The 17,611-nt window shown below is 43.2% G+C and overlaps 1 protein-coding gene across 1 annotated transcript in view; it reads right to left on the reverse strand.

Moving 5' to 3' along the window:
* The window catches only part of LOC139226181 (MLX-interacting protein-like), a 413,094-nt gene that overhangs the window by 329,409 nt on the left and 66,074 nt on the right, over positions 1-17,611 (reverse strand). The window contains exon 7 of the mRNA XM_070856815.1: positions 8,436-8,516. Within this exon, the coding sequence (XP_070712916.1) occupies positions 8,436-8,516 (81 nt within the window). The remainder of the gene's footprint in view (positions 1-8,435; positions 8,517-17,611) is intronic.

The following is a 17,611-nucleotide window of genomic DNA, read 5'->3' on the forward strand; positions in this document are numbered from 1 at the left end:
CGGATTCGGGGGCAGAATGGAAGAGATAATTCAAGTCGGTTGAGGTTCGTGTGGAGCATAAACACCAACACAGACCAGGTGGCTGAATGTCTGTTTTGTGCTGTGAAATTCTATGTAATACTGTAAAAACTGCAAAGTGATCCTTATACATGATTTATATTATTTATAAACATTACATATATATATTCATTACATATACTATTTACACATTATTGATATATCTATATAAATTGCACATGTTGTTTATATATACTATTTATAACTATTATTTATGAATGTTTATATGTATTATTTATATGTACCTGCGGATCTACCAGGTGTTAGTCACGGTGAGTCGGACAATCTGTGGGTTTTGTGAACACACGAGATTGTGTTTTATTAAATGGTATGCCGGGGTTTTAAATTAGTTTGGGGAATAGAATTCTACAACGGTTCGTTTTTCTGTGGAAACTATTCAGTGGTCTTTCATTTATACATGTTGAACTTTTAGCCTTTAGCTTATTTTAAAGCCGTTGTTCCGCAGTGGAGTGGTGTTCATGGTGTTCTCAGCCAGTGGGACACACCTGCACCGAGAATTTCCTCTGCCGTTGTCAGAAATTGAGTGAAATTCGGGCAGATGGGGATGAAATGGGACCCATCCAAAGATCCACTGTAGACCACAATACATGGGCGGTTTATATTAACAACATGCAATGTGGGATTTCAATTATAAAAGCCAGTTTCCTGAAGTGAAACAATGTATCAGCGATGATCAGCAGCAATTGGGGCAGAAAGTCTATAAAAAAAAATATATATTTTTTTAAAGTTTTTTTTTAACGTTTTTAACAAACCAACCCTGCCCAGAACAGAGGGGCTCTTACCATTATTTTCCAGTCCTCGACAGGTGTGGTGCCAGAGGACTGGAGGACTGCTAATGTTGTACCTTTGTTTAAAAAAGGAGAAAGGGATAGACCGAGTAATTACAGGCCAGTCAGCCTAACCTCAGTGGTGGTAAAATTATTGGAGAAAATCCTGAGGAACAGGATAAATCTTCATTTGGAAAGACATGGATTAATCAAGGACAGTCAACATGGATTTGTTAAGGGAAGGTCGTGTCTGATTAACTTGATTGAATTTTTTGAGGTGGTAACCAGGAGGGTCGATGAGGGCAGTGAGTATGATGGAGTGTATATGGACTTTAGCAAAGCTTTTGATAAGGTCCCACATGGCAGACTGGTCACAAAGGTAAAAGCCCGTGGGATCCAGGGCAAAGTGGCAAGTTGGATCCAAAATTGGCTCAGAGGCAGGAAGCAAAGAGTAATGGGTTGATGGGTGTTTTTGTGACTGGAAGGCTGTATCCAGTGGGGTTCCGCAGGGCTCAGTGCTGGGTCCCTTGCTTTTTGTGGTATACATCAATGACTTGGATTTGAATATAGGGAGTATGATTAAGAAGTTTGCAGATGACAATAAAATAGGCTGTGTGGTTGATAATGAAGAAGAAAGCTGCGAACTGCAGGAAGATATCAATGTACTGGTCAGATGGGCAGAACAGCAGTAAATAGAATTCAATCCGGATAAGTATGAGGTAGTGCATTTGGAGAGGTCGAACAAGGCAAGGGAATACACATTAAATGGTACGACACTGAAAAGTGTAGAGGAACAAAGGGACCTTGGAGTGTATGTCCGCAGGTCCATGAAGGTAGCAGTTCAAGTAGATAAGGTGGTTGAGAAGGCATATGGAATACTTGCCTTTATTAGCTGAGGCATGGAATACAAGAGCAAGGAGGTTATGCTTGAACTGTATAAAACACTGGTTAGGCCGCAGCTGGAGTACTGCGTGCAGTTCTGGTCACCACATTACAGGAAAGATGTGATTGCACTGGAAAGGGTGCAGAGGAGATTTACAAGAATGTTGCCTGAACTGGAGAATTTTGGCTATGAGGAAAGATTGGAGATACTGGGTCTGTTTTCCTTGGAACAGAGGAGGCTGAGGGGAGGTGTATAAAATTACGAGGGGCCTGGATAAAATGGATAGGAAGGACCTGTTTCCCTTGGCAGAGGGGTCAACAAACAGGGGGCATAGATTTAAAGTAATTGGGGGGAAGTTTAGAGGGGATATGAGAGGAAATTTATTCAGCCAGAGGGTAGTGGGGTCTGGAACTCACTGCCTGAAAGGGTGGTAGAGGCAGAAAGCCTCACCACATTTAAAAATACTTAAAGTGCCGCAACCTACAGGGCTACGGACCAAGAGCTGGAAAGTGGGATTAGGCTGGATAGCTCTTGGTCGGCCTGCGCGGACACGATGGGCCGAAATGGCCTCCTGCCATGCTGTAAATTTGTATGATTCTATACCCTATCAAATCCTTTAATCATCTTAAACAACTCAATTTGATTACCCCTTAATCGTCTACATTCAGGGGAATACAAGTCTAGTCTATGCAACCTGTCCTCATAATGTAACCCTTTTAGCTCCGGTACCATTCTGATGAATCAGTGCTGCTCCCCTCCAAGGCCAATATATCCTCCCTGGGGTGCAGTGCCAGAACTGAACGCAGTACTCCAGATGGGGTCTAACCAGAGCTCCGTACAGCTGGAACATAATCTCCAGCCCTTTGTATTCCAGACCTCTTGAGTTAAAGGCCAACATTCCATGAGCCTTTTTAATTACTGCTCACCAGTTTGTAATGATTTTTATACTTGGACCCCTAAATCTCTGCTCATCGAGTTTCTAGCTTCTCACCATTTAGAAAATACTCTAATCTATCTCTCTTAGGATGACCGCACACTTCCCCACACTGAACACCCATCTGCTAGTTTTACCAATTCACCTAATCAATCAATGTCCCTTTGTAACTTTCTGCTCCCATGTACACGAGTTACTGGGCCATCTAACTTAGTGTCATCAGCAAATTCTGATATACGGCTCTCTCTTCCTTCATCCAAGTCATTTATAAATATAGTGAAAAGCTGAGGCCCCAGTACTGATCCCTGGGGACACCGCTAGTCGCATCCTGCCCATTTGTGTGCATCCCTATTACCCGTACTCTCGGTTTCCCGTCTACTAACCAATGCCCTAGCCGGGACAATAGGTTGCCTCCAATTCCATACACACTCATTTTTATTAACAATCTCTCATGTGGAACCTTGATAAATGCCCTCTTAAAGTCCATATAAACAGCATCCATAGACACTTCTTTACCTACTACGTTACTTACCTCCTCAAAAAATTCAACTGCTTCGTTAGTCTTCACTTGTCCTTTACAAATGTCTCCCTCTGTCAGCTCATATTTGTCCAAGTGCTCAGTCACTCTGTCCCGAATAAAAGATTCTAGTAACTTCCCCACAACTGATATTATACACCTATAATTTTCTAGTTTATCTCTCCTACCCTTCTTAAATAGTGGAGGAACATTGTCAATTTTCCAATCTGAGGGGACAATTCCTGAAACAAGAGAGTTTTTGAGAAGAGTATCTTCATTTCCTCACCTATTCTTTTAATGCCCTGGGGTGGAAACCGTCCGGTCCTGGAGATTTATCAATCTTGAGTCTCATTATTTTCTCCAGTACCATTTGTTTTACTTGACAAAAAAAATCATGTGACAGAAAAAATGTTACAGTAAGTGCCACAATTCCTCTAAATGTAAGACTTCTAATTGATGCCGAATCGATCTCCTGTGGCAGTGTACGAAAAGAGTCAAGACCAGGATAGTTTTCAGATGAAGCAAGATTAAATGGCAGGAGATAACTGAGCCAGGGGCACAAATGTAATTCAGTCCCCGTTTTAAAATCATACATTCCGTCCTTATTTTTATATAATACTTTGATTTGATATAATTACTTATACATAAATAGCAAAACCTGTGAGAACTTGAGAAGAGAACATTTGGTTTGAGAATTGGGATTTCTCTGCAGTACAGACAAAGTGGGATGACAAGACTATATGGCACTACAGTGTCACCTCTGCCAGAAGGGTGTAATTACAGCGTGACAGGTTTACATAGGATCTTCCCATTATAAATACAGACATAGGAATTTATAATGGAAAGAGTTGACACAACAGAGTGACAAAAATGCAACAGGAAATAACGCGTTGTAGACAGGAAATGTATGCAAATGTACATTTAATTTATTATAGATATACATATGAAAGAACTAGAATCTAGATAGACAAGACATATTCAGGATATAAAATGTCATTTGGCCCATTTTTGATTTTCAAAATTATGAATTGTCAAAATTAATGAAAGCAACTGTTCACCATGTGATTTGCATGAACCTTAAACATTCACTCCCTCCACCACCAGCACACCGTGGCCGCAGTGTGTATCATTTACAAAATGCATTACAACAACTCACCAAGGCTCCCTTAGCAGCACCTCCCAAACCCACGGCCTCTATCACCTAGAAGGACAAGGACAGCAGGCACATGGGAACACCATCACCTCCACGTTCCCCTCCAAGTCACACACCATGGAAATATATCGCTGTTCCTTCATCGTCTCGGGGTCAAAATCGTGGAACTCCCTCCCTCACAGCACTGTGGGAGCATCTTCACCGCACAGACTGCAGCGGCTCACTACCACCTTCTCAAGGGCAGTTAGGGATGGGCATGAAACGCTGGCCTTGCCAGCAACACCCACTTTCCGGGAATGAATTTTGAAAAAATTGGTTCGAGGGACAATTAGTGCTCTGTCAAGAGAGAGAGAGAGAGAGAGAGAGAGAGAGAGAGAGAGAGAGAGAGAGAAGGGATTGGGCTACAGTGAGATAGCGGGTAGGTGGGGTTGAGCTATGAGAGAACACTCAGCTTGGTTGAGCCTAAAAACTTTTTCTTATTCATATCAATTCTATTCTTAAATATGCTGTAAAGAAACTGAAACATTATGAAGTTTTTCATAGAAACATAGAAAATAGGTGCAGGAGTAGGCCATTCGGCCCTTCGAGCCTGCAGCACCATTCAATGAGTTCATGGCTGAACATGCAACTTCAGTACCCTATTTCTGCTTTCTCCCCATACCCCTTGATCCCCCTAGTAGTAAGGACTACATCTAACTCCTTTTTGAACCATTTCATGGTTCATGTAAGGTAAATGTTTACTTTTTCAGCTGATATAATAGAAACGTAGAAATATACAGCGCAGAAGGAGGCCATTTCGGCCAATCGTGTCCGCACCGACCGACAAAGAGCCGCACAGCCCTTGGTCAGCAGCCCTAAAGGTTACATATAAACCTATAAACAATTACTGAAAGGCAAAGAGCACCCAGCCCAACCAGTCCGCCTCACACAACTGCGACACCCCTTATACTGAAACATTCTACATTCCACCCCAACCAGAGCCATGTGATCGCCTGGGAGAGGCAAAAACCAGATAAAAACCCAGGCCAATTTAGGGAGAAAAAAAAAAAATCGGGGACAATTCCTCTCTGACCCATCCAGGCGATCGAAACTAGTCCAGGAGATCACCCTGGCTGTATTCTATTCCCTGCAGTACTTACCATTGTATCTGCGCCGTCCAACAAAAGGTCATCCGGTTTAATCCCAATTACCAGCTCTAGGTCCATAATCCTGCAGGTTATTGCACTTTAAGTGCCCATCCAACCATCTCTTAAAAGTGGCGAGGGTTTCTGTATCCACCACTCTTCCAGGCAGCGAGTTCCAGATCCCCACAACCCTCTGTGTAAAGAAGCCCCCCCCCCCACCCCAAAACCCCTCTAAACCTTCCACCAACCACCTTAAAACTATGCCCCCTCGTAATAGACACCTCCACCAATGGAAATAGGCCCTTAATATCCACTATGTCCAGGCCCCTCAATATTTTGTACACCTCAATGAAGTCTCCCCTCAACCTCCTCTGTTCCAATTAGAACAAACCCAGCCTATCCAATCTGTCCTCATAACTAAGATTCGCCATTCTAGGCAGCATCCTAGTAAATCTCCTCTGCACCCTCTCTAGTGCAATCACATCCTTCCTACAATACAGCGACCAGATCTGCATGCAGTACTCCAGCTGTGGCCTAACCAAAGTATTGTACAATTTAAGCATAACCTCCCTGCTCTTATATTCTATGCCTCGGCCAATAAAGGCAAGCATTCCGCATGCCTTCTGAACCACCTTATCCACCTGGCCTGCTACTTTCAGGGATCTGTGGACAAGCACTCCAAGGTCCCTTTGTTCATTTACACTATTAAGTGGCCTACTGCTTAATGTGTATACCCTTTTCCTTATTAGCCCTCCCAAAGTGTATCACCTCACACTTCTCTGAATTAAATTCCATTTGCCACTGCTCTGCCCACCTGACGAGTAGATTGACATCCTCCTGCAACCCTTGACTTTCCTCTTCATTATCAACGACACAGCCAATTTTAGTGTCATCTGCAAACTTCTTAATCATACTCCCCATGTTCAAATCTAAATCATTGATATATACCACAAAAAGCAAGGGTCCCAGTACTGAGTCCTGCGGAACCCCACTGGAAACATCCTTCCAGTCACAAAAACATCCATCAATCATTACCTTTTGCTTCCTACCCCCAAGCCAATTTTGGATCCAACTTGCCACTTTGCCCTGCATCCCATGAGCTTTAACCTTCACGACCAGTCTACCATCTGGGACCTTATCAAAAGCCTTGCTAAAGTCCATATATACTACATTGTACGCATTACCCTTATCGAGCCTCTTGGTTACCTTCTCAAAAAATGCAATCAGGTTAGTCAAATACGATCTTGCCTTAACAAATCCATGCTGACTATCCCTAATTAGTCCCTGTCTTTCCAAATGCAGATTTATCCCTTCTTTCAGGATTTTTTCCAATAATTTTCCCACCACTGAGGTTAGGCTGACAGGCCTGTAATTACTCGGCCTATCTTTTTCTCCCTTCTTAAACAAGGGCACTACATTAGCAGTCCTCCAATTCTCCAGCACCATGCCCAGATCCAAAGAGGACTGGAAAATGATGTTCAAAGCCTCTGCTATTTCTTCTTTTACTTCGCTCAACAGCCTGGGATGCATTTCATCTGGGCCTGGGGACTTACCTACTTTCAAAGCTGCTAAACCCCTCAATACTTCCTCTCTCACTATATTTATTTCATCCAGAATATAACACTCCTCCTCGATAGCAGTATCTGCATTACCCCTTTCCTTTGTGAAAACAGATGCAAAGTATTCGTTAAAAACCCTACCAACATCTTACACCTCAATATAAAGATTACCCTCATGGTCTCTAATAGGCCCTACCCTTTCCTTAGTTACCCTCTTACATAGAAACATAGAAAATAGGTGCAGGAGCAGGCCATTCAGCCCTTCTAGCCTGCACCGCCATTCAATGAGTTCATGGCTGAACATGAAACTTCAGTACCCCCTTCCTGCTTTCTCGCCATACCCCTTGATCCCCCGAGTAGTAAGGACTTCATCTAACTCCCTTTTGAATATATTTAGTGAATTGGCCTCAACTACTTTCTGTGTCAGAGAATTCCACAGGTTCACCACTCTCTGGGTGAAGAAGTTTCTCCTCATCTCGGTCCTAAATGGCTTACCCCTTATCCTTAGACTGTGACCCCTGGTTCTGAACTTCCCCAACATTGGGAACATTCTTCTTGCATCCAACCTGTCCAAACCCGTCAGAATTTTAAATGTTTCTATGAGGTCCCCTCTCACTCTTCTGAACTCCAGTGAATACAAGCCCAGTTGATCCAGTCTTTCTTGATAGGTCAGTCCCACCATCCCGGGAATCAGTCTGGTGAATCTTCGCTGCACTCCCTCAATAGCAAAAATGTCCTTCCTCAAGTTAGGAGACCAAAACTGTACACAATACTCCAGGTGTGGCTCACCAAGGCCCTGTACAACTGTAGCAACACCTCCCTGCCCCTGTACTCAAATCCCCTCGCTATGAAGGCCAACATGCCATTTGCTTTCTTAACCGCCTGCTGTACCTGCATGCCAACCTTCAATGACTGATGTACCATGACACCCAGGTCTCGCTGCACCTTCCCCCTTCCTAATCTGTCACCATTCAGATAATAATCTGTCTCTCTGTTTTTACCACCAAAGTGGATAACCTCACATTTATCCACATTATACTTCATCTGCCACGCATTTGCCCACTCATCTAACCTATCCAAGTCACTCTGCAGCCTCATAGCATCCTCCTCGCAGCTCACACTGCCACCCAACTTAGTGTCATCCGCAAATTTGGAGATACTACATTTAATACCCTCGTCTAAATCATTAATGTACAATGTAAACAGCTGGGGCCCCAGCACAGAACCTTGCGATACCCCACTAGTCACTGCCTGCCATTCTGAAAAGTACCCATTTACTCCTACTCTTTGCTTACTAATATATTTATAGAACATCTTGGGGTTTTCCTTAATTTTACTGACCAAGAATTTCTCGTGCTCTCTCTTAGCATTCCTAATATCCTATAAAGAGGGTGATAAACAAAATGAGATATATTCCTACCTTGCATATCCATCAACTCATCCAGGTTTGGCTGCAGTGGTGCAAGCTCTGGCTGAATGATGTCAGCATTGCTGGTGTACACTGTCAGAAATCAGAACAAAACCACTTAGGATAATGACTGCACACATTCAAAGAAAGACTTGCATTTATATAGCATCTTTCACAACCTTGGAATATCTCAAAGCGTTTCACAGCAAATGACGTACTTTTTGAAGTGTAGTCACTTTTGTAATGTAGGAAATGTGACAGTCAATTTGCGCACAGCAAGGTCCCACAAACCGTAATGAGATAATGACCAGATAATCTGTTTTTGAGATGATGGTTGAGGGATAAATATTGGGCAGAACACCAGAACTCCCCTGTTCTTCTTCGAAATAGTCCACCTGAGAGAGCAGACGGGGCCTTGGATTAATGACTCATCTGAAAGACCGCACCTCTCACAATACTGCACTGGGCATCGGCCTAGATTGTAGGATTTTTTTCTGATTCGTTCCTGGGATGTGGGTGTCGCTGGCAAGGTCAACATTTATTGCCCATCCCCAATTGTCCAAGAAGGTGATGGTGAGCCGCCTTCTTGAACGACTGCAATCCACGTGGTGAAGGTACTCCCATAGTGCTGTGAGGGAGTTCTAGAATTTTGAACCAACAACTATGAAGGAACAGCGATTTATTTCCAAGTCAGGATGGTGTGTGACTTGGAAGGGAACCTGCTGCCCTTGTAGTTCTAGGTGGTAGATGTCGCGGGTTTGGGAGGTGCTGCCGAAGAAGCCTTGGCAAGTTGCTGCACTGCATCTTGTAGAGGGTACACACTGCAGCCACAGTGTGCCAGTGGTCGAGAGAGTGAATGCTTAAGGTGGTGCATGAGGTGCCAATCAAGTGGGCTGCTTTGTCCCGGATGGTATCGAGCTTCTTGAGTGTTGTTGGAAACATAGAAAATAGGTGCAGGAGTAGGCCATTCGGCCCTTCAAGCCTGCACCGCCATTCAATGAGTTCATGGCTGAACATGCAACTTCAGTACCCCATTCCTGCTTTCTCGCCATACCCTTGATCCCACTAGTAGTAAGGACTATATCTAACTCATTTTTGAATATATTTAGTGAATTGGCCTCAACAACTTTGTGGTAGAGAATTCCACAGGTTTACCACTCTCTTGGGTGAAGAAGTTTCTCCTCATCTCAGTCCTAAATGGCTTACCCCTTATCCTTAGACTGTGACCCTTGGTTCTGGACTTCCAACATTGGTAACATTCTTTCTGCATCTAACCTGTCTAAACCCGTCAGAATTTTAAACGTTTCGATGAGGTCCCCTCTCATTCTTCTGAACTCCAGTGAATACAAGCCCAGTTGATCCAGTCTTTCTTGATATGTCAGTCCCGCCATCCCGGGAATCAGTCTGGTGAACCTTCGCTGCACTCCCTCAATAGCAAGAATGTCCTTCCTCAAGTTAGACCAAAACTGTACACAATACTCCAGGTGTGGCCTCACCAAGGCCCTGTACAACTGTAGCAACACCTCCCTGCCCCTGTACTCAAATCCCCTCGCTATGAAGGCCAACATGCCATTTGCTTTCTTAACCGCCTGCTGTACCTGCATGCCAACCTTCAATGACTGATGTACCATAACACCCAGGTGCACTCGTCCAGGCAAGTGTGCAGAGTATTCCATCAACTCCTGACTTGTGCCTTGTAGATGGTTGAAATGCTTTGAGGAGTCAGGAAGTGAGATATTTGCCTATAGAATACCCAGCCTCTGACCTGCCCTTCGGAGGCCAGAGGACTGGGAAATATTTTTAAACCAGCAAAGGGTGACTAAAAAAATAATAGAGGGAAGATAGATTATAAGAGTAAACTAGCAAGAAATATAAAAACAGATTGCAAGAGCTCCTACAGGTATATAAAAAGGAAGAGAGTAGCTAAAATTAAACATTGGCCCCTTAGAGGATGCGACTGGGGAATTAATAATGGGGAACAGAGAAATGGCAGAGACTTTGAACAAATATTTTGCATTGGTCTACACGGTAGAAGACACTAAAAACATCCCAATAATGGAAAATCAAGGTGCTATAGGGAGGGAGGAACTTAAAACAATCACTAAAGAAAAAGTACTTGGTAAAATAATGGGACTAAAGGTGGACCAGTCCCCAGGACCTGATGGCTTGCATCCTCGGGTCTTAAAAGAAGTGACTGCAGAGATAGTGGATGCATTGGTTGTAATCTACCAAAGTTCCCTGGATTCTGGAGAGGTCCCAGCGGATTGGAAAACCGCAAAGTAACGCCCCCTATTTAAAAAAGGAGGCAGACAGAAAGCAGGAAGCTATAGACCAGTTAGCCTAACATCTATCTTTGGGAAAATGCTGAACTCCATTATTAAGGAAACAGTCACCAGATATTTGGAAAAGCATGATTCAATCAAGCAGAGTCAACATGGTTTTATGAAAGGAAATCATGTTTGACAAATTTGCTGAAGTTCTTTGAACGAGAACAGTGGATAAGGGGGAACCAGTGGATGTGGTGTATTTGGATTTCCAGAAGGCATTCGATAAGGTTACTGCACAAGAACTCACAGGGTCGGGGGTAATATATTAGCATAGATAGCGGACTGGCTAACTAACAGAAAACAGAGAGTCAGGATAAATGGATCATTTTCTAGTTGGCTAACAGTAACTAGGGGGTGCCACAGGGATCAGTGCTGGGGCCTCAACTATTTACAATCTATATTAATGACTTGCATGAAGGGACCGAATGTAATGTAACCAAGTTTGCTAATGATACAAAGGTGGGTGGGAAAGCAAGTTGTGAGGAGGACACAAAAAATTTGCAAAGGGATATAGACAGGATAAGTGAGTGGGCAAACACTTGGCAGGGGTAGTATAATGTGGGAAAGTATGAGGTCATGCACTTTGGAAGGAAAAATAAAAAAGCAAATTATTTTTTAAATGGAGAGAAGTTACAAAATGCTGTAGTACTGAGGGACCTGGGGATCCTTGTGCATGAAACACAAAAAGTTAGTATGCAGGCACAGCAAGTAATCAGGAAGGCAAATGGAGTGTTGGCCTTTATTGTAAAGGGGATGGAGTATAAAAGCAGGGAAGTCCTGCTACAACTGTACAGGATATTGGTGAGGCCACACCTGGAGTATTGCATAAAATTTTGGCCTCCTTATTTGAGGGGGGATATACTTGCATCGAAGGCAGTTCAGAGAAGGTTCACTAGGTTGATTCTGGAGATGAAGGGATTGACTTATGAAGAAAGGATGAGCAGGTTGGGCCTCTACTCATTGGAGTTCAGAAGGTAGAGAGCTGATCTTATTGCAACATATAAGATATTGAGGGGGCGTAACAAGGTAGATGCATAGCGGTTGTTTCCCCTCCTGGGAGAATCTAGAACTAGGTGGCATAAGGCCCATTTAGAAGTAAGATGAAGAGGACTTTCTTCTCAGAGGGTCGTAAATCTGTGGAATTCTCTGCCTCAGAGAGCTGTGGAGGTGGGGTCATTGAATATATTGAAGGTGGAAAGAGAGAGCTTTTTGAGTGATAAGGGAATGAAAGGTTATGGGGAGCGGGCAGGGAAGTGGAGCTGAGTCCAAGATCAGATCAGCTATGATCTTATTGAATGGCAGAGCAGGCTTGAGGTGGCAAATAGCCTACTCCTGCTCCCATTTCTTATGTTCTTGTGGCCACAGTATTTATGTGGCTGGTCAATGGTGACCCCCCAGAATGTTGATGGTGGGGGATTCGGCGATAGTAATGCCGTCGAATGTCATGGGGCGGTGGTTAGATGCTCTCTTGCTGGAGATAGTCATTGCCTGGCACTAATTTTACTTGCCACTTATCAGCCCAAGCCTTGTTGCATGTGGGCATGGACTGCTTCATTATCTGGAGTTGTAAATGGAACTAAACACAGTGCAGTCATCAGTGAACACCCCACTTCTGAGGGAGGGAAGGTCATTGATGAAGCAGCTGAAGATGGTTGGGCCGAGGACACTGCCATGAGTAACTCCTACAGCTATGTCCTGGGGCTGGGATGATTGACCTCCAACCACCACAACCACCTTCCTTTATGCTTGGTATGACTCCAGCTAGGGGAGCGTTTTTCCCCCCTGATTCCCATTGACTTCAATTTTACTTGGGCTCCTTGATGCCACACTCGGTCAAATGCAGCTTTGATGTCACAGGCAGTCACTCTCATCTCACTTCTGGAATTCAGCTCTTTTGGCCATGTTTGGACCAAAGCTGTAATGAGCCGAGTGGTCCTGGCAGAACCTAAACTGAGCATCAGTGAGCAGATTATTGGTGACAGAATGCTGCTTGATAGTACTGTCGACGACACCTTCACTTTGAGAGTTGACTGATGGGCCAGTAATTGACCAGATTGGATTTGTCCTGCTTCTTGTGGACAGGACATACCTGGGCAGTTTTCCACATTGTCGGGCGGATGCCAGTGTTGTAGCTGTACTGGAACAGCTTGACTAGAGGCACGGCTCGTTCTGGAGCACAAGTCTTCAGCACGACAGCCAGGATATTGTCGGGCCCATAGCCTTTGCTGTATCCAGTGCGCTCAGCCATTTTTTGATATCATGTGGAGTGAATCAAATTGGTTGAAGACTGGCTTCTGTGATGATGAGATCTCAGGAGGAGGTCAAGAAGGATTGAATAGTACACACAGAATGGATGTAGATTAATGCAGGAGTTCTTTACTCAAGAGTGAAAAATGTTTAGAATAATATGCAAGACAACATAATCGTAGCAGAAGCATTGAGGTTATTTGATATGCAAGATTCCATGATGGAGAGTTAATGTACTAGAGAGATGAGCTTTTAATGGGATCAATGCCACATATATGTTGTAAATTTGGAACCTTTAGTACAGTAGCTAGATTCTCAGTGAAATTCAATGGGTGTCAGCATGGCTGAATGGCAGCATTCTTGCATGAGTTGAGTTATAGGGTACGGTAGCATAGTGGTTGTGTAATGGGACCAGTAATCCAGAGACCTGGACTAATAATCCAGCAATGAGAGTGCAATTACCACCACGGCAGCTGGGGAATTTAAATTCAGTTAATTAAATAAATCTGGAATAAAAAGCTAGCGTCAGGAATATTAACTACTGGATCGTCATAAAACCCATCTATCTGCTGTCCTTACCGGGTCTGGCCTACATGTGACTCCAGACCCACAGCAATGCCACTCAATTGTACCAAACCGCTAGAATAAACAATACGAATAACACTGTACAAACCACCCGGCATCGACCTAGACACCGGCTTCAGACATAACAAAGGCACATCCAGCCCAGTCCTCATCACTAACATTTTATGCCAAAATTGGGAAAACAGTCCCAGACTAGTCAAGCAACAACCTGGCACAATCAGGCTCACAGAATCATACCTTTCAGCCAATGTCCCAGACTCCTGTATCACCATCCCTGGGTATGTCCCATCCCACTGGCATAGTCACCCCAATCGCCACCTCCCACCCTATTGTCCGCTTCAACCCCCTCTTGGGAGTTACCCTAGGGGCCCTGCCGGCAAGGGATGCAGCCTGATATTCTTCTAAGTAAATGAGCGGACTGCCTGTAGAGGCGTGACAGGCACACGCAAAAAAAATTATGAGGCCAGAGGCTCAATTCGGGACCAGCCCGGGTCTCTTAGTTGGGGCACAGATTACCTCAGCAGCACAGATCCCATTTGTTCCAGAAGTCCATTGGTCTGCTCAATTAGGGCTAAATTTGACCCATGAATCGGATTGAATTAGAGTTCTGCTGCTGAGCTTCAGGTCCGATGAGGTGTCATGAGCCAGGTGTGCAAAAAATAGCCCAGGGCTGCCAAGAGTCAGCCTTTAACATGTTGAGCAAGGGCAGACAGTAAGGGAAATGGTTGACTGATGTAATAAAAAAGTGTCATGTCAACTGCCAAAGAAGTGGACATGGACATGCACGATGTTGGTAATTGCACACTACTGGAACATTAATAGAGTGGAACCCCTTGTGACCCGTGTCCAATGATCCCCTGGACAATGGGGGCTCTCGAGCTGCACCAGCCCCTATATTGCTGCTTTCGAATGTCCATGGTGAAAGTGATGTATCTATTCATTCTAGAAAACAAGGCATCAAGTACAAACCTGAACTGCAGATTGATATGCGGTTTATAGCCCCTGTAGCAAGCTGGAAGGAGATAGATGCCAGGAGGCTGATGACAACAGGCTGTTATGCTCACTCTTTCATTTGGTTGCAGGACTTCTTGCAGGATGTGACACACCATGTCACTGGAGCAGAAACGCCAGCATGGACTGGTTGGGCAGAATGGCCTGTACCATTCGTATATCCTACGTAATCCTCCCTGGAGAAACAAAGCTTCCTTATACATCGTTCTTCATGTTTTGGGCAATAAATGTGGTTATGAAGTTAAGAATTTCTCCAAGCATTTCTTTTTGATATTCACTCTTGGAATGTAATGACACACTGGCAAGGCAGCAATTATTGTCCATTGTTAGTGGCCCTGAGGAATTAATGGTCAAACACAGTGTTGGACTGGAGATGCATGCAAGCCAGAATGAGTAGGACTGGTGGAACATTAGTTAACCAGTTAGGTTTTTTGACAATCAGGCTGCTTTCATGGTTATTTCTTTCTGGCACTCGCCCACAAATTAGCAGATTTATTGAATTCAATTTCACAACTTGCCATTGAATGATTTGAAGTAACGACCTCTGGTACTCAACCACCAAGGCTCATAAACAAGATAAAATGGCAAAATTGTATGGTAATATCATAGGGCCTGTAATTTAATTGGACATGAGGAAGTTACTGAGGGTATAAGGTAGAAGCAGGATAATTGCACCATCAACTGAGATCTCAGGTCATCGCCCCAGGTGAAAATGGGTAGAGTTCAGGAGAACCCAAACCAAAGGTTTGAGAAACGATGTGTGAGTGCACCCAGAGTAACGTAAAGCACAAACCAGCCAAAGGTATCAGTCTGGAGCCAATACACAATCGAGCAAAGATCAGGAAAGGACAGGCAAGAATATTTAATTGATAGCTTTCTCTCTCGAGAAGGTTGTGTCCTTGCCTACACTGAACAGTAAGGAGAATGTATTTTATAGCCTGGCCACTACCCAAACCATGCAAGGGGAGTGTCTAATCAAACATTTCCAGACACCCCTGGTCTTTTGATAAATAGCCCGGAAGGGCAGGAATGGCTTGTACCATGCTGCAATCTTGAAATATCGCTGTGTGTGCAGAAGTGTCATGTTGTGCATGAAGCAGCCAGCATGCGATAAGCATGATGAAGATGGACTGTAGAACTGATCCCCGACATGGTCAGTAACATCGACAGCACCATTACATGAAATGGTTAACATAGCTCTGGAAAATGAGAATACATACACGGTATTACTACCAGTTTAAACCTTTCACTCATGGCTCTGGCACATGCACCACAGAAAAAACGACTGACAACATTAAGCTTAATGAAATAACCAGGATAGGTTTAAACACTCGAGTATCTAGTACAGAGATTGAAATTGAGAGGAACACAGAATTGGAAATTTCAAGATTCAGGGTGATCCCCCGAGACTAACATTAATGTTACCTGCGATATGGATAAGAGAGTGAGTACTGGAGAATTCTTTAAGCTCAGGTGATGACTTTTGATTATATAGAAGTACATGTGAGAAATAGCTTTACTCTTAATATTCCTGATGTTATGCTATGTAAAACAAATATGGACTGCGTCTGACCGCACAGCACCTACAGGAAATAACCACCCAGTTAATGAGAGAAGTTAATGAGAGCAAGAACAGGAAAAGGAAAACATCTGGATAAAGCATTCATTTTTAATTAAGGTTTCTGTAGAATGGGGGAATCAGCTGGATGGTACAGAATCAAAGACAGACTTATTTCATATTTCACAAGACAAGTTTCACATGGTGGAATAGCAATTGTGTGACATGAGAGATATCGCATCACAAGAGTTATACTGACCTGGTTAGCCCAATGAATAAAGAGCTCATTACAAAGAAAATCAGCTTATTCACTGAGGTTATTGATAAGGTAGAGGCTCCAATTAGGCTCCACATAGAGTTTTATTTTAACTCTTGGTATAATCGTGTAATGTAAATTGTCTCACAGTATGAGAGAAAAATATAAAAGTGGAAAATGATGAGGTTTCAGATTTGAAGGGTTCGATCAACCAGAATACTGAGCTCAGATGTTTCAAGCCCCAACCATCAGGTGTGATTGCAAGTACAATATTTTAAACATATTCCCAAGTACCATTGCATGTACTTAATAAATCTATGAACACATGACCTCATCAATTCAAGAACTTTATTGATTTTAAGGAATAGGTAGATTATCTTATAAATAAAAACCATTCTCTAACATTATCCAAGATAATATTTTTAAGTGAAGTTATAGTCATACAGGGTACTGTAAATGAACTGTGTAATAAATAACCCAGGATAGAAATAAACCACACGATAAATAACAGCAAATTGTTTGAAGAACAGAAGAAATGTTAAAACTGGAAAAGGTCATCAGTTTCATTAGAGACAATCCCAACTACTTACCTTTTGACCACATCCTTCAATCCTTCAATCCTTTTTCTTTCCAGAAATACATCTAACTTCCTCTGAACTATACCATCTGCTTCTGGGGAAAAAGTCCTGTCTGACACCCTGCTTTTTAAGCTCGTGTTTCCTGGGTATTTTGGAATTTGCTACTGAATATTTGTGTAAGAACATTCAGGTTTCATCTGGAAAAGTTGGATAGCATCAACTTTGTCTCTCCACAGTTTATGGACCCCATTCAGGTATGAAGTGTAGATCTAAGATTCAGAGTGAAGTTATTTTCCAGATGAATATTTGGGGTTAAGATGACTGGTGGCCTGTTCCTGGAGAATGTGTTCAAATGGAGAGAGATTGAGGTGATTCCCACAGGGATGATTAAAAAAAAAATCAAACTACTTTAAACCTGTGCTGGTTTCAGCTATTATTAATGTCTTGCTCTCGAGGACGGGACTTGAGACACCAACAAATTTGTTGACCAACAAAGGAGATGAATTTGTTAATAAGGAGTTCAGAGAAATGTGAGAGAATATGAGCATCATTGTCATGAATACAGCAGCCCTTATACCAATGGTCTTTGTGAAAGGAATCATGCTGTGATTGTTGACATGGTGGAT

The sequence above is a fragment of the Pristiophorus japonicus genome, chromosome 16 (assembly GCF_044704955.1).
Source record: "Pristiophorus japonicus isolate sPriJap1 chromosome 16, sPriJap1.hap1, whole genome shotgun sequence".
NCBI lineage: Eukaryota > Metazoa > Chordata > Chondrichthyes > Pristiophoridae > Pristiophorus > Pristiophorus japonicus.